This window comes from Xiphophorus maculatus, chromosome 16 (assembly GCF_002775205.1).
Source record: "Xiphophorus maculatus strain JP 163 A chromosome 16, X_maculatus-5.0-male, whole genome shotgun sequence".
NCBI classification, from domain to species: Eukaryota; Metazoa; Chordata; class Actinopteri; order Cyprinodontiformes; family Poeciliidae; genus Xiphophorus; species Xiphophorus maculatus.
In genome coordinates this window covers 24,018,144-24,036,078 of record NC_036458.1, presented here as the reverse complement: position 1 = coordinate 24,036,078, position 17,935 = coordinate 24,018,144, and the positions used below count along the sequence as shown (strand labels likewise).

Here is a 17,935-nt window from a genome sequence, read left to right as displayed (position 1 = left end):
CACCTCACAGGAGGGGCGTTCCGCTCCCAGGAGGAGGGACTGCTGCGGAGGCACCTGGCCGGTAACGGCCTTCCGCTGCCAGGCTACACGCAACCTGCCGCTCTTCATAAGTTTGGCAAAAAAAAAAAGCAATAAAGAACCAACCAATAATGTATAATGAAGATTATAGTAAAGATATAACAAATGCAGGCATTTATTATTATATCTGCTTTGTTTAATGCAATAATTGCACTAAATATCCACTAAAAAATGACTCCAAAACAATCAGTAATATTTCCTAGTGGTTTTTTTTCCTGGTCAGTTTGTGCTTATTCAGAATCAGCTTTATGGGCCCAAACAAAAATCTTGGCTTCCATCTCAAGCATTCATAGCTTAGAGACTTTAGGTACAAATATATAAACTTTAGAGGATTTTTTTTTAATATATAGCATTTTCTACAAATATCAACATCCACAAACTATTGAGTGAAGGAGGGCAAAGTTCACAGGAATGCAAGACCGCCTTGTGGTGGTTTGTGTAACAGCCTGTCATTAAATTTGATTAAATTGTTTGTGGCTGTAAGATGACAAAATGTGAAAGATATGTGAGGAAAAAGTATTTGCTGCCTTCCTGATTTTCTAATTGACTTGAATGTTTTTCACACTTCATTGTTTCAGAACATCAAACGTCACCTTACAGTATGGTGAAGTTGTGTTTAGTCTTTTCAGCAGATACAACCAGTGGAAATCAGCTATTTCCACTGGTTAATTCTCAGTAAGTTATTTTTGTCAGATTCAAGCCATTTCAGCAACCACTGTGGGATTTTAGGTCATTAATAAAGAGTTACCGAAAACTGTCCTTCTTACAGCAAAGAAGCTTGTGCTGAACTAGAACTAGGGACAGAATTTATTTGCAGGATGTCAGGTAACCTGACTAAAACAAAAGAAAATTGCTAATAGATTCCTTATAAAAATGTGGAAAAAGCAAGGAATGAAGACATGACATGAAAAGTGTCACTTTTTACACTTTTGTTGGACTTTGCAAAACTTGGGCATCTGGGTGGTTTAACTGATTTCAGATGGCGAGTCATGCAACAGCTGCTTGTTGATCCACTTTCACTGGAACCTGCATTTAATATTAAATCTGCAGACGGATACAGGGCCAATAACATCTAAAGAATTTGCATACTGTGCCCACTGCTTCCATGTGAACCTTCCAGATCTCAATCTTTCACACAGTTAGCTGGAGAGGGAAGGTTAAATATTCACCCTCAGGTTCTAACGCAGCTGGATGAAGTCAGTTCATGATGCAGATTTACAGATGGAATCGTTTAGTGAGCAGCAGCAAAGAGCTCTTCAGGAGCCGTGTGGTTTAATCCTCCACTGCTTCCTGTAGTGCTGCTGTCCCGACATGTCGGACCCGTCACTGCTTCTGTCACCCAGCAAAGAGGGACATTTCTGTCTCTAAACGCTGCAGCCAGTTTCTACAGAAATACATTCAGTATTCATTTCATGAAGATTCTGCAATGTCACCGTTCTCTACCAGATCTCTGATGGACATTAAAATATGGACGTGTAAAACATTTTTCCATTTTCTAATATTACTCATGATTCCTCCTTTATCTCTTTACTCTTTTAGGCAAAGTGGTAAAATTTAAATATTTGCTAACTGATGCCAATGCTCATGGTCATACTGATGAATTAGAATATCTATTCTCATGGGACTAATCTATATGTGTTTTAATAGTGATCAAGACACTAAACTAAATTAACTTACAATTTTATTCTAATTGGCTGAATAACTGACAGGGTGGTCCCAGTGACTAGAACGACTTGGCTGACCATCCCATCTGTACCTGTAGGTGGCAGTATAAGGGTGATGTTGCATAGAATAAACACCGACAAGAAAAAAAAAATAGTCTGTTGCAGCAACTCCTTAACATATACAAAGTTGTATAGCCATATTCTAAGAAAGAAGAATAAAAATACAGGAATACAGCCATAAATCTACAAAAAATTCAAAGTCTGACCAAACCAAAATACGGAAAGACGAGAATAAAGTCAAAATAATATTCTTGTACAAGTTCTCATGTCAAATTTATTCGTATGCGACTTTATTCTCAATCATTTCTTTAAATTTTCTTAGTATGGCCCTAATACTTCAGCATACAGATAAAAGGGTTAACATTAGTCAGTGAATATCAAAACGTTTAAATGAAAGGCTCTCCTCTAGAACCAGTCGGCGCGTTCAGCTCCTTTAGCTCTGCAGGATGTTGATCTGGGGAAAATGGCAGAAATCAGGCTGGCAGAGTGAGCTCTGACAAACACAATTTGTTTTCCCCATTAATGTTTTATTGGAACAGTTGGATGCTTTAATAACATTTGATCAACGCTCAAGCACACTGCCAGAACGTCTCATGAGAAACCAAAACTGGGTGAAAGCAAAGGGAAAACATACAACCAAGACACACTTCTGCTTTCAAATGGTCGAGTTCTTTCCAAGAATTTCATTTGCATTTGAAAATCATTCGCAAAATCCTGGTCCGCATCTGTTTATGGATAAATGTTCTGCCGTCTGAGAGTCATCTATGACAGCAAGAAAAATTAAAAACTCAAAAAGAAAAAGAAAAAAAACATGTAATAGGAATGGGAGAGTTGGAAGGGGCTAACCCAGAATGGCATAACAGAGCTCTCAATATGAGAAAGCTGACTCCTGTGGTAATCATTCGTTGTCTTTTGTTTAAAAACAGGTTGCTTTTTCACGAGTTGATTTTTCCAAAGCTGATCTTCAACACGCACAAAGGGGGCGTGAAGGGGAGGTGCTTTCACCGCTGAAGACAGAAGAGGCAGTATGTGAGCGAATTCTGCCAGATCCTTCTCACCAAGACTCCCGAGCGCTCGGCCCGCTTCAGTCCCGCTCAGCCACCAGCTTCAGAACCTTACCGATGGCGATGGTCTTACCTGGCAACAGCACAACAAAACCCACATCAACTCCTTGCTTTACACACGGCGATCTTTCAGGCTACAGAGTCCGCTCCCATTTTTAGGGCCATGATTTGATTCAAACATCTAATTTTTTCTATTCAAACATTTTAGAGGTTCTGTTTAATTTATGTGACTGACAAGAGGAAAGAGTTTAAGCAAATGGAGATTTATTTAAATGTATTTTGTAAGGTTTATGGAAGGAAAGTGATGACATCATTTAATAAATATACCATGTGTTAATCTCCTATTAAGAAATTAAATGTATCAAAATTATTAAAATCATTCATTTAATACTAAACAATTACATATATATCACTAAATTAATAAGTGCATCAATAATTAACTATGTTATGAAATAGGCAATTAAATGTCCCATGAACTGATTAAAGCTAAATTTTTATATCAATTTAAATAAAAATGTCCATTTAAATAAAATTATTTAAAAATATAATTATTTTGTGTATTTATTTCATGGCTCCTGTGTGACTGCTGCTGTCATGAAATAATTTCAACTGATGAACCCAGCCAGAAAACTGGATCAAATTTCATCTGTTTACATTTAAACAAAAACAGGTTTGTGAATAAAATTTGGCAACTTAAATGTCCAGTATTAGGTTTGCTTAGCTGCCTGGCTTTTTCTTAAAAAAAAAAATAAAAATAAATAATAAATAATATATATATATATATATATATATATATATATATATATATATATATATATATTATTCAAAACAATACAACATACTCCCAAACAGGAGTGGCAAACACGTACAACTTAAATGCATCATAAAATCCATTTTGAATCGATTTAGAACACATGGCTCCCACAAGTCTGAATTGGAAGTGATCATGTTTGCAGCCAAGTGCATAGCAATGCATATCAGACCCATGGCTTCCAGATCAACAATAAATAAATTGTGGACACTTTTGACCAATGTGTGAGAAAAAGACACATGAACAAAATGGCTGCTGTTGGGATCCACCCGTATGACATGTAAAAGGAAAACATGTCAGACCATGTGGATTAGATGCCTCTGACCTCACACTGTGACACAGTTCACTACTTGGTGAACATTAAGAGTTTGTACAGCATGGAGGAGCCTCACAGTCTGAAATCTATGGACGCATACAGTCAATGTTTAAATTAATTTGCAGAGTGAGTTCGCATAGTAACAGACATAGGCTTCATATCTGTCTGAGCATTGCACATAAAAGCTACATTAGCTAAGCTAATTTTGCCAATTCAGCAGTAAGTACTACAGTAAATATCACTGGTATTTGTCTTCGTATTTCACAGAATAGTCGCGTACTAGTTGTAATTTACTCATACCATTTCTAAATTAGATAGGAACAAGTTGAGATCTAGTTCTAAGCATGTGGATTTATTGTTGTCACAGCAACTGCCTGCCAAGATGGCTGTCGGTTACAATGTTCACAGAAGTTGTGACGTCACATGAGAATATACCATTTTACTGTGATTGTTTATGGAGTGGATTATTCCCTGCACCTCCATCCTGCTTGTAGCTGGATGTTACCTCAGAGCATCAGGCCTACCTTCATCCCGTAAAGTGAACCGTCCCATCTGAGGAAAGTCTTTAAAAGTCTCGAGGCAAATGGTCCCAGCTGTACGCAGACGGGCAATGCAGACCTGGTCCTGTTTGACGAACCGGGGCCGCGTCTTACTCTTGTCTCCTGTCTTTTTGTCCACTAGACAGATCAAGGCCTGCACAGGAGGCAGACGTCAGCAGGGAGTTCAGGTTCTGATACAGATCCATTCCAGCAGCGAATTGATCCCACTCTGGAGCTTACCGTGATTTGCACTTCTTCAATGCATGTGTGAATGTGAAGGACTGCATTGTAACCTGGACAGATGATGGATTTGTGTTCGATGATGACGATCTGTGGAGAAAATGGTACATACTACGTTCAAGTAATTTCATCTAAAGCTCATGTCCAGTTATTTGGCGTTTCCCCAAGTACCAACTACCACCAGATGTTTCCCACAGGACTCCCCTGCATATTGAATAAAAATGGCGGCGTCATGTTTGGTAGAGAGCGAGCACAGCTGCAGGCAGAGAACTACTGAGACAGTCTCTGATTCGTCCCTCAGTCCTTAAACGCATCATTGTTGTGACGATGATGAATGTTGAGCCTTTCATACAAAACTAGACCGCACCATTTGATTATCTAAATGCTTATGGAATTACTATTAATTTTAGGGTTGAAACACTTAATCACCCATTGAAATAATCGTCAGTTAATTCAATAATTAATCGTTAACAGGAGCATAGACTCAAACAAATGGCAGTTTACTAAAACAAAAACAAAAAACGTCAAAGTCCTCAGGACTGATCAAAATGATCATTTTGCATTTAAGATGAAAAATAAATATGTTTTAGCCAGAACCACTAACTGGCTGCTTTAGCTTTGGTTAAAAACAAAAAAAAGAAAAAGAAACTATTTAGCGCCATTTGCTGTCCAATTATTATTGGTTAATCCAAGAAAATTTATTTTCAAAAAAATCAGTCCTACACTAAATAAAGGAATGCAGTTGATGCATTTTAAACAAAAACATATATATCCTAACCCACATAAGTGAAACAATTTCATTGTTTTTGTTGTGACACCATTTGATGTGTTTTGTTTTTCTTCTGAATGTATCCATTTGAATGTTTTCCTCCATCAAGGTTTTTTTTGTATATCTTTGTTGCTGTTATTCATCCTCTTATCCAGTTATTTTGCACTAATTTGTTGGTTTTTAATTACAACAACAAATAAAAAAAACATCATGATTCAAATGACCAAATTGAGAATAAGTTGAAATCTTGTGCACATTAAAGCTTCATGACTTTAGTGGTTCTCTTAGTATCAGTCATAAAAACGTTTTTATTACACAAACGTGTGTTAATCACACAGGATGTTTGAAGACAAACATCCTGTGTGATGTTGCCAAGATAAATGATGCCATATTCTTGTAACACAAATAAAAATATCCCCCATCCTCTCATAACCAAATATAGATAAATAAAATATTTATTTTCTCATTTAAAAAAAGAAACAATTATTTGTTTACTTGCATTTTTAAGTTATTATTAATATTGTACAAGCTGGGCTTAAGTGTTTAAATGAAATTGCACCAATTTAATAATTTGTTACATCATCATCAGCTGCAGCTCTAGTATAGATGACAGCAGCCTGCATCCTTACATGTACATACAGCTAAACTGACTTTGTTCAACTAAAAAAACATTAAGACATTTTTTCCCAGGCCTGGATTATGGACCCTTAACAAGTTTATGGACTGAAATAATTTAATTTCACGATTAAGGTGCTGTAAATTTGTTTTTGTTAGATCTAACACATTTCACTTTTCTTGCACTAGAGGAGCTGTGCCGAGCAGACTCACCTGGGCGTCGAAGGTGCGCCCTGAATGACAGAGACTGTCAGAGTTGCACAGAATAAATCCCGGCAGGATCTCCTCCTCCTCGATTCCCTTCAGTCGCAGCTTGAGGTTTTCACCAGGTCCTGCATCGTCCGTCTCCACGTCATCCGATAGCAGACTCAATACCTCCACCACATGCTGCAGGAACACAGACACTCAAATCAGAGATGCAACAGTAATGAGAAATGTTTTAATACCTAAAACAGAAAGTGAGCTAAATGGGGAAAAAAACAGTAATCTTTCCCTCCTGATGTAACTCATATCAGAAATCAACGCCTCTGATCATTTTGACCTTAAAACTAATTATGGTGACAGAAAAACGAGATGCAGAAACATCATGCAGAGACTAGTGGCCTCTGCAGGGAGGGCAGAGGCTGTTTTTCTGAGCTGTGTGGAGAAGAAATGATCTAGATTCAGTGAGCATTTTTGTCACTCTATGCATGTTCAGTCTGAGGGATTTCTCTAAGTCAGTGACATGATGCTTCAATTATTTGGTTTTTGTTTACAGATGCTAGAACTACTTAGAACCATGTACATATAAAAGAACTATGTTTGACAGTTCCATTAGAGTGAAGAACCATGCATATATATAGTTCCTCATTGCATCAGATTTCCTACATACAAAAACCAGGTAGTGAAAGAGAACTAGCTGAAGAGAAATGTTAACACTCCTGTGTGATTGTCTTTCTGCATAAAACACAGCATAAACAAACCTCTAACCAGTCAGACAGCACTTCACACAGAGTTCTGTTGAAATAGTTTGGCCCTGGCCTGTTGAGTTCGGCAGGCAGCTGTCTCCACAAACAAAATGACACAATTTTTGTCACGCATCAACATTGAGAACTGATTTCAGAACTTCTGCTGAAGTGTGTGGGGGAGCCTTAAGGGTCCATGTTGTTAAGGGAACACAGAGACTGATGTTTATAGTTAAAACATTTTGACTCTGTTTGACAGCACCTGCTCCTGCACACTGTGTGACATCGCCTCTCCCAATCTGAACCAGTTTTGCTCATGGGAAACTCTGATCAGAAAATGGAATCAGCATTAGTAGTTAAGTCTGCTAAGAAATGTCAAATAATCCCAGATTGAGGATGTGTTGAATCAGACGCACCACAGAGGCTACATAGGATCCCAGATTGATTCCTGAACACGTCTTCCTCTCTGTCCAACTACTAATGAATAAAGACCAATAGAGCCACAAAAACCTTAAATGAAATAGTTGAAACTCTGCAGAAGGGTTTCCCCCAGTGTATTATACTTGCCTCCCCATCAGGATAAGTGTGGCCTCTTTTTTTTATTTTAACTAGTTTTTCTAACACCAATAAATCCTGGCCTCCTAAATTAAATCTTCCCGTTTGTCTCTGGCATACAGAGACATACAGAGATGATCAGTGCAGTGGCCGGCTGGAGGTCGTATGGTTAGTGTCTGATTACTTCATTGAGATTTAACAGATGTGAAAAAATTTTTTATCATCTTAATTGTTTTTTTTTTTATTTGTTGTTTTTAACACTGTAGCTGCATGTCTAAGTATTGTCAACAATGTCTTCCTATAACAATTATCCAGTAATATTTGACATTTTCAGTCAAAACATTTTTTAAAACAAAAACCCGGTGGGCCGCTGGTTGCCCTGGTTCAGGGTGGGTCTGTATCTGATTGGATGACTTACCCTGTTGGGCATCATGACTAGCTGTTGTGCTTTACTGATGGAGCCAGACTCCAGCTTTCCCAGTACCACAGTCCCCATGTCCTGGTGAGAGAGCAACACATTTTCAATTCATGACAACAAAATCTGTTCTATGTTTCAGGAAGCAGTTTTCATACAACATGCATTAAAAACAAACAGATGCTCTCACCTTGTATTTGTCTACAATGGGCAATCTGACTGGTCCATCACTAGATCTGTTGAAATTTGGCAAACTGTCCAAGTGTGGGATGAAGGGCAAACCTCTGGAAATTCAAATAAAAGCAGTTAGAGAAGGACAAGGTGATGATCTTGGGTTATCCTGACTGTGAGGAAGCTAAACAGACTTACGTATACCAGGGGCACATGTCAGTCGCCTCCTTCAGGTTGGCTCCGGTGAGCCCAGAACACGGCATGAAGTGGATGTCTTTCTTTGGGTTAAAGCCCACTTTCTTCAAGAATGGCACTAATTTCTCCTTGCACTCTTCATACCTAACAGCCCAGGAAACAAAGCAGCACATAGGTTCATCTGAATAAATGCTTGGCGTTGGAAACGAGAGGGTGAAGAGTAAAAGCAGGGCACAAGTGTCCATTTCAGTCAGAGAAGGTTAGAAATGTGCTGCCTTTAATCCCAACATCAATGTACATATACAGAAATTAAAGAAAATATCTACAATTTCAATAACTATAGACAAGAATGAGTAACTTAAAGGGGCAGTATTATGTATTTTCCAGCCACATTGTGCTATAAAATGGCACTATTACCTTCAATTATAAAAATACTGTATGTATCAAACATAGCTAAAGAAATTTGAATTCATGAATTGACACCTTGACATTGGATTCTGTCTCTATAAGACTCTGCTCTTTCCAACACTCCACCTTCAGGAAGCCATCACAACAATGCTTCTCCATTATTCCATTTACAACCGTTCCTTGGAGTGTTGGATTGTAAAGTAGCTTTTATAATGAGTTGAGCAAGTGTGCAGTTCCACCCAGTGTTTGATATTTGCTGATCGCTAGTCAGAAGGAGTCATATAGTGAGGGGAAAGCTCGGCTGGAAACTACAGATCCAAGACAGAGCAGCGGAGAAAATGTGACTCTCTGTTCCGGGTGTGTTTTCATTCTGAATGGTTGCCACGGGAGATTTAAAGATTTCTGAAACATGCATAAAAAAATCAAGGCAACACTCCAGGTGTGTTTTTGATGACAGTAATGTTATAACTAAATAAATAAATTTTACACAACCTTCCTGTTTTAAAAATGTCTTTGGTCACTGAAAGCCAGCTGTCCAATGACAGCACAGAGGGTGGGGAAAGTTTGTACTTTTCTATCTTCATGATGTTCTAAACCTTTTCAACTCCTTCCAAAAAGGTCCAACCACTGTGTGACCCAGTTCTGTGGGAAAAATCAGAACCAGACAACAAACCCAGCTGAGCATCAGCTAACGCTGAGCATGTCTTGACCAGGACGGTGAGTCATGAAAGGGACAAGAAGAAGAACCTTTGCACCCCCAGCGATCCAAGGAGACAGTTTCTATTCATGAGGTGGAAATGACAGATGAAACCATCATCTCAGGCTCGGCCATGTAAATATCAGCTGTTGCAGGATCTCAGTTAACCCAGGATGGACAGGTCAACACGCCTCCATCTGTCTCTAGTCAACACCTTGTTCATTTAAAGGATTGCAGATGGGGCTGGGGCTTTTAAGCTAATACTGTTCACCAGTCTGGACTCGGACTGTCTCAGGTCATCTGGATGAAGGATGCTGGGGTTTAATTTGGTTTCTTATTTAAATCCAAATGGCTGAAACACTCCAACAACATGGAATCATGCAATTATGTTTCCTCATTAGCAGGTTGCTGGGGTAACAATGCCATTAAATTTAAACATGAGCATCCCTACACACACTTGTACCATGTGAAAACACACACCCCTCTGGGCAACTTTAGAATGACTCATGTACAAGCTTAGTTTGGAGCTCAGGAGGAAGACAGAGTACCCAGAGAAACATGGAGACTCCCTGCAGACAAACCTGCTGCTAGCCCACCACAGTGAGCTAGCAGCTGGTAACATGGCAGCAGAGCTGATAACTGTCATCTGATCTGTTTTATTTGGCTGAGTACTGTGAGACCTGGACAAATTTAGAATTCAAACAAACATTCAGAGTAATCATAGAGGACTATAATTAGAACAGTAAAACAGCAGAGCATGAATCATTAACCATCTCTGTTATCAACACTGAACTAGGCCTGTCACAATCATTTCTGCTGGACAATGAGTTGTCCCTAAAATCATTACAATGTCTGATAACATTGTCGTTTTCAGACCATTTTCAATTAATATAATAGAAGGTCACCATTTGAAAGACTAATAAACACTAATTTTGCACATAACACTTCACATTGCAACTGGAAGATATTTTAATTGCCCCAAATAAAAACAACCAAAAATAATAAATAATTTAAAAAAAAAAAACAACCACAAACAATTAAATGAATTAAAAAAATCTAAAGAAAATTGCTCTTCAAAAAATATAATCAGAATGGAAATCACTGAACGCATTTTTATTAATCATGCGAGTAATTGATTAATTGCAGCAGGCTTACATTTAGCCCTCCCCTGTTTTCCCTGTACCCACCTCTCCAGACTCCAGTTGACTGTAGGGTCATCCATCTTGTTGACCAGGACTATCAGGTGCTTGACACCGGCCGTCTTAGCTAGCATGGCGTGCTCCCGGGTCTGTCCACCCTTCTCGAAACCAGTCTCAAACTCACCTTTCCTGGCAGAGATCACCTGTGGGAGTAGTTAGTGGTGTCAGCTATACAGGGGAACTCTATACTGGGAAGCAATCCCATTCATATTCAACATAAACTAGCAGTTGAGTTTGGAGATTATTCAGTTTTTAGCATGTCTGTGTGTGGTGGAGCCCAAGTGAGTCAGTTGTGAGTTACTCACCAGAACAGCCAGGTCAGCCTGGGACGCGCCTCCAATCATGTTCGGCACAAAGCTTTTGTGGCCTGGAGCGTCTAGGATAGTAAAGTGCTTTTTGTCCGTCTCAAAGTACGCTCGGCCCACCTCCACAGTCTTCCCCTTGTCCCGCTCCTCTTGATTGGTGTCCAAAGCCCAGGACAGATACCTGAAGACAGAGAGGAAAGCTCGTCACCGACTGTCAAAGGACTGCTCTTTACAACTTCCTCACAATGACCTACATCTGCCTTCATAAAAACACACCAAGCAGTGGATCAAACACAAATAACTAATTTCCATTAACCATAAAACTGAGCACATTGAATTTACGAAAATAAATGTTCTTAATGGAAACACAACAGTTAAAAAAAAAGAAAAACACTCATGTTTTTCCATAAAAGGTTTTTGAGCCAGGATGGGGTGAGTTTTTCTAGCTGTAGCAAAATAGATTTATTTTGCAAAACTGCAACTCAAACCCCTTTTGCATCATGAGTCATGTAATCAACAGCCAGATGAGACTACTGGAGAAAATGACAAAAAAGACAACAGGAAGTGGTAGAAGGATGATTGGTTGTTTTTGTATTTTTCAGACGATGTTCAGCTGGCTCCACCAGAACTCCCACAGCATCACAGTTCATAAAATGTTATGTCATTCCAACGTATTGAATCCATAACTAATGTAAAATCACCGACTACTATTTCCCCAGAATGCCATAGCTGCTCCCAAGTAGGCGGGGCTTGTTGCTTCAACGAATAAGACGCTGATGTCTCCTCTGATTGGCTGATGGATGATGAGCGCTAGCACCATGGTTGAATTATGAATGTATCTCGTTCATTTACATTCACTGCTGAAATGATTTTTAATTATCGCATGAAGGAACTTATTCACATGTGATTTTAATTTCATTTCTTATTTCTGAAATTAAGAAATTTCATAATTTTTTAATTGCAATTTTGCTTGCAACAATTGCAAAATGTTGGCAAAGAGTACGGACAAAGAATGAAAACAGAGATGGTTTGTTATGACAGAGCAGCTAAGGCGGCCCACTCACCAGGTTTCTCTGTTCTTCTCCTTGGCTTCCCTCTCGTACTTCTCTAAGGTCCTCTTGTCCACCATGCCTGTTAGATACCTGCAGAGAGACGGGGAGGTTACCGCTAATACTCCTACAACACTTCACTTGCAATACAGAACACTACTTACATAATTTGTCCTCCAATGGTGGATTTTCCAGCATCTGGAAACAGAATCAAACTTTAGGCTCTAGAATAAAAGTCCACATTGTCATGGGTATTTGTGTGAAGGAATTGTGGGATTAGAGATTAGTTACAATTTGGAATAACACTGGAACATAACATGGAAGAAGTGAAGCAGTGTGAATACTTTCTAGATTAATTGTAAGGTCTGCATTTCTTAAACAATGTCCTCCACAAATAAAATAGAGGGTCTCCGCACTGACCTACGTGTCCGATGAACACCACATTGATGTGTTCCTTCTTGGGGGCGTCTGGCTGTACAGCTGGAACCTTTGGCACTAACACCTCCTCCTCCTCCTCCATCATCTCTGGAGCCGTGTCCTCCGGCGAGGCCGACTCCCCCGGCCCCCGGTCCCCACCTCCCGGCTCCTCTTCGGTCGCTTCGTCGTCTTTTTGGTCCCATGGTTCCTCCGACGTCATTTCTGTGTCACCGTTCTCCACAGGCACTTTACAAGCACAGAACATCACCGAGTCAGACTCAAAAGGTCAACTAATCAAATACTTGCTAATTGTGACTAAATTTCAATTTTCGGGAGCCAGCAGCTGAACCGGCATGAACCTGATCTGGAATAAAAACAGCTCGATTAGAGTGTGGAACAGATTTCTTCAAACACGATGTTCAGTGACTCACGTAAACACACAGACACCTCTGAGACACATTGCTGAATGAGTATAAATAATAACAGATGAACCTGACTGAATGAGAAACTACAAACTAATTTTAGTCAATATATGTAATAACATTTGTAAGTTCATAGTAACACATTTTACTGAAATCTAACAAACCCAGAATAGAATGGTTCTGCTTCAAGAAATGTGACGTTGACATTTCTAGATTTTTCTATCCTAACAAAGTTATGACAGAATTTATATACCAGTACTAAAGAGTTGCATATCTTTAAAGGGGCAATAGCATGTATTTTCCAGCTACACCGTGCCATTTTATAGCATAGTTAAGTAAGTAGGATACCTTACGTTGTTATAAAAATGCTGTATATGTCAAATATGACTTTTTAAAAATCTGACTTTGGGATTTAATATCTTGAAATTGGGCCTCTGTCTCTTTCTGAAACTCCATCTTCAGGAAGTCATCACAACATGGCTCCTCTCTTAACCCTTTAATGTTTTTATCAGCATTTCACTGACAAGTAGCTCATAATGAGCTCAGCAGATACTCAGTTCCACCAGGTGTTTGCTAATTGCTGCTGGCTAGTCTGAAGGAGCTGAGTCTAGGACTTGCGGGGGAGTGCTGCTCTGTGAGGTTGGAAACTGCAGCTCAGATGAGAAGCTGTGTCTCGAAAGCGGTGTTAGGCCCACCCAGTTTTGCACAGCTGATAGGTTGCCATGGTGATTAAAGGATCTGCAGCTATAAAAGCTGGGGATCTTTTCATTGCTGTGCTTGATGCAAATTCTAGGTATTGTTCTCCAGATTTACAGTCATGTATTGTATGATTGAAGCCCAACTATGACATAGAAAACTGACCAGCTGACCAATACTCGACTGTTTATCATTTACCGTTAGTTCCTGTTGAAATCCGGCCAAGTGTGTTTAAGGTGATAATGAAACACTCCCACTGGATGTGACAAAGCAAGACACACAACAAACACAAGCTGATGTTAATCTACTGCAAGACTGTGTTTTCAGTTGTACAGCGATCCAAAGTAGACTACCCACTCTACTGTGTTTTTTACTTATTCTTTTCTAACACTAGGTTGTTTTTAAATAATCAACATTTTGCCTTTTCTTTTCAGTTGGTTTGTAGAACAGAAGAAAATTTGGATGGCGTTTCTTTTCATGCAAAACAATAAACATAAGGAAATAAAATGTCATTATAAATTTACATATTTAATTTAAGGAGGGGGTTTAAATAACATTTTTACCAATGAACACAAAAGGCCAAAAAAAGAGGCGATAGTTAAATTCTAAGGTGATCCACAGAAGTCAGGAATTTAAAAATGAAAGCTCTTCTGAGTTTTTGTTGTCGAGCAAAGGCCTCTTCAAAATGCCACAGAGATTAACGCATTCCTCAAACATGCATGAAAGAATCTACGCAACACTCCAGGTATGTTTTTGATGAGGGAATAAGTTAACATGATGTAAAACTGAAAAAAGTCAATTTTACAAATTACTACCCTTTTTTAGGCACATTATTCTTGTGCTGGTCAGACAGAGAAGAAATAAATCAGGTCTAAATCAACAGTCTGACAGGACACTCTCCCTTACCCCCTGCATCATCTGCCGCGCTCCTCTTGTAGGTGGCGCTGAGACTGCAGAAGTTCCACATTATCAGAACATCGATTTTCATTGTTCGCCTTATTTTACTGTTGAACTTGCAGCATGTCATGTTAACCCAAACTCAGCATACCGCCAACTTCTTTTTTTTTCTAAAAGCCATTTTGGCCCATGCGTTCAGCTGTCTGCCAATAGTAACAGTCTATTAACAGATCGTTGACACGTCTTTAGCGCGTTCGAGCTAAACCAAAGTTAGAATGGTTGTTCTTTAGACCTGGAAAATCCAAAACGGATCAACATCCATCATGTTTTCTGGATCAGGATGTAGACTGACCATAAAACTGCTGAGAGCAGGTAGTCGGTCAGTAGTCCAGAATCAGACGGCTCGTGGGCCGGATGTGGACTGCCAGGAACGTATATAGTGAATGCAGTTCTGTGTGCTGCTGTGTTTTCAGTGTGAGTCGGCTCATGTCACAACAATGAGGAATGCAACAACAACATGGAGCACACAGAAGCCAGCCTGGCAGGAGCGTTATACGTACCACTGCTTTCTGACAGGTCCATGGTGGAGACTTTATCATTCACAACTGCAGGGGGGGAAAAAGGTCATGTTTGGATTTTTCTCAAGGTAGTCTATTTATGCTGCTTTTTTTCAGAAACAAAGCTTTGTAATGAGTACGGCTAAAATTAATATCTGAACCTTTAATTTGTGTTTTGGAAGCAGCTCACTAATGACTACACAGAAATGGTCTGTCCCACGTCCAGAGGTCAGAACCGGTCAGGTCATTTTATACCAACTACTTCTGGGTAAAAAAAAAAAAAAGGAGCCCTCCCACAGTATGCCTGCTACTGCACCTTTTAATAGCTCATACCTGCCAGAAGGCAAAAACTACTGGGCTTAGTGCAAATAAATGTTGCTACTCGACTCCAGAAATGACCGACAAACCAGAGTCCCTCACTGTTACTCTGGTTTGATCAGGAGACACTTGTCAATTTCATAAAAACAACTTGTCTTTAATGGGTCTCAGAATTAAAATAAATGTTAACTGGAGTCACACCACGCCTTTAAATAATTACGTATAAATGAGAAAAATTATTCTTGAGGAAATAAACTGATACACAAGACGACATAAAACTGAAGTAGGAAAGGATTGAAATGGGGGAATTTGTGTAGCAATATGGGTATGAATTCAGAAAGGGGAGACTTGAGCTGGAATCCCTTTCTTTCCTTCCTATCTGTACATGGGTAGTTAGAACAGAGAAACACAATCAGGCTTTTTCTGGCAAATAATCATTTCCAGTTTTCTTTGGTGTCTGATCTGCTCACTTCAACAAAATTCCTTTTTTTAATTCTAAACACTAAACCAACATAAAATAAAAGACGCAACGCAGGGTTCTGTTGGAAGTTGTAGTTCTGGATTTAAACAGAAAATGAAGATAATCCTGATTTGTGCATCCAAGTTAGTCCATGAGCGTTGTCTGATTTCTATTAAAGTCAAATACAAACATCTAGGTCAGGGGTGGGCACTCCTGGTCCTCGAGGGCCGGTGTCCTGCAACTTTTAGATGCATCTCTACTTCAACACACCTGAGTCAAATAATGAGGTCGTTAACAGGACTCTGGAGAACTTGACTGCACTTAGGAGGAGATTCAGCTGTTGGATTCAGGTGTGTTGGACCAGGGAGACATCTAAGAGTTGCAGGACACCGGCCCTCGAGGACCAGGAGTGCCCACCCCTGATCTAGGTAAATGTTCTTGTGTTAATAGTTGCTTTTATGGAGTGAATGTGGTGGGAGTTCTTAGATTTGACTAATTGAAGAAAAAGATATTTTAGTCTGAAACCTAATCAAAGTTAGAGATGCATCTCTAACTTTAACCACTCAACTCTATATTTCGGTATAGTGTTTTGATATATTATAAAAATAAAACTGATGAAATTTTCAAATCTCATCCAGATTTCAATTTAATTTTTTTTTCTTCTGAAGACTGTTGGATACAGTTTGGGCTGTAACTGCTGTTTGGGTCTTGTGAAATGTACCAGACCAGAACACAGTAAATCCAGTCCAAACAGATGTTTACTGGTGTCAGAACATTCCCTCACAGCCAAGTGACTCGTTGAAGATTACCGTACTTTAAATCACTGGTTGTCAATAAGAGCCAGAAATAAGGCATGAGCCCTATGAACACGAGCCACCCTCATTGGCAAACGGCTCAATTTCGTACCAGAAAATGTTAGTTACGAAACGGAATAAACCCCGACAAAGATAGGAAGTGATCAACAGCCGAGTCCAGCTTTTAAAACTCACACTGAGATTCAGTTATAGAACTAGTTTCCAACGACAACTACTGTCCTGTCTCTGGGCTGCCTTCAAGCAGTTCTCGCATGTTTTATTCCACTCTTGACCAACAAATGCGTCAGAAAATCCACGTCACGTAAAAGACGGAGTGGATACGCCAATTTCTGTCCATGTTGCAGAGTGTCTGGTTAAAACACGGAGCTACGCGGTGACAAACATGTCAGACCCTCACATCTTTTTCCAAGTAATGTTTAGAATTTGTCAGTTTCACGGCCTTTGACCCACGCACTGAGTGACAGTCGCTAAGTAGGTAACACACCAGCTAGCGAACAAGCTAGCAGTTTACCGCCAGTTGGGTGAAAACCCAAGTGCCGGTAGAGTTCAGGTGTCCTCAAACTGTGTTTAACAACAGCTAGATAACCACAAATGAAAGGTTCACGGGGCAAAGTGGACCACAAAACGCGTCACGGGAAAGCATGTAGCTGCTTTTTCGCCCTTCAACCGACGCGTGTCTGAACACTTGCTAAGCTACAGGCTACAGTTAGCTAGAACGGCTAACGCCAACGTGACTGGGGTGAACTTACCAGCAGCATCGACGTTCTCTGTGGGCGCTCTCATGGCAAAAGGCGGAACAAATTCAGCTGCGTTCACATTGGGTACGAACGGCTTAGCGTTCACATTAAGGGTTGTGAATGCCGCTTCAAGCTGTCCGTCGACTGTGGCCTCTTGTTCCACATCGTCCTCTTGTTCCCAGGAATCAGGGGCAGTGTCTCTCGGGTCCATCGTGGGTCTTAGATTTTGACCAAGTAAGATTGGAGCTACGCAGTTCTTGGTCCGAATGAGTGTCCGCCGTCAACCCAATGTTAGCAGTGTCCCGCTGAGCTGTGAGGACCGTCCCTGTAGTGCGTGCGAGATGTTGTCCCCAGTTCACATGAAGTAAAGCTGTCGGTCCGGACGCCTCAGAACAGGCTCGACTCAGCACTCCCAGAGACAGTCCGCGTGAGCTGCAGCGTTCCTTCAGTCGACGTGCTCAGCGCGAAGAACTCTGGGATTCGAAGTTCTATGAGCAACCGGACTACATTCAGCCCGGAAGA

At 40.0% G+C, this 17,935-nt stretch overlaps 1 protein-coding gene across 2 annotated transcripts; it reads right to left on the bottom strand.

Annotated features, from left to right (window-relative positions):
- Positions 1-2,059: 2,059 nt before the first annotated feature.
- LOC102220839 (eukaryotic peptide chain release factor GTP-binding subunit ERF3A) lies at positions 2,060-17,856 on the bottom strand. 2 transcript variants are annotated; one of them, XM_023349366.1, is made up of 14 exons: positions 17,426-17,856; positions 15,087-15,131; positions 12,515-12,757; positions 12,259-12,292; positions 12,110-12,187; positions 11,046-11,226; positions 10,729-10,883; positions 8,440-8,580; positions 8,261-8,354; positions 8,074-8,154; positions 6,370-6,543; positions 4,773-4,862; positions 4,518-4,686; positions 2,060-2,939 (listed from the first exon to the last, which is right to left on the bottom strand). In XM_023349366.1, the coding sequence occupies exons 1-14, from the start codon at positions 17,622-17,624 to the stop codon at positions 2,887-2,889; spliced, it is 1,737 nt and encodes a 578-aa protein (XP_023205134.1). In that variant the 5' UTR covers positions 17,625-17,856; the 3' UTR covers positions 2,060-2,886. The 2 variants fall into 2 exon arrangements, with proteins under 2 accessions (XP_023205134.1, XP_023205135.1); XM_023349367.1 differs by lacking the exon at positions 15,087-15,131 and having other exon boundaries at positions 17,426-17,855.
- Positions 17,857-17,935: the final 79 nt, after the last annotated feature.

Excerpts from the sequence above, each read along its gene's own strand:
- LOC102220839 (XM_023349366.1), bottom strand. The coding sequence starts at position 17,624 with ATGGACCCGAGAGACACTGCCCCTGATTCCTGGGAACAAGAGGACGAT. Across the intron at positions 12,758-15,086 it reads GGACCTGTCAGAAAGCAGTG|TGCCTGTGGAGAACGGTGAC; the intron begins GTACGTATAACG and ends GTGCTTGTAAAG. Across the intron at positions 2,940-4,517 it reads GTTCACTTTACGGGATGAAG|GTAAGACCATCGCCATCGGT; the intron begins GTAGGCCTGATG and ends TGCTGTTGCCAG.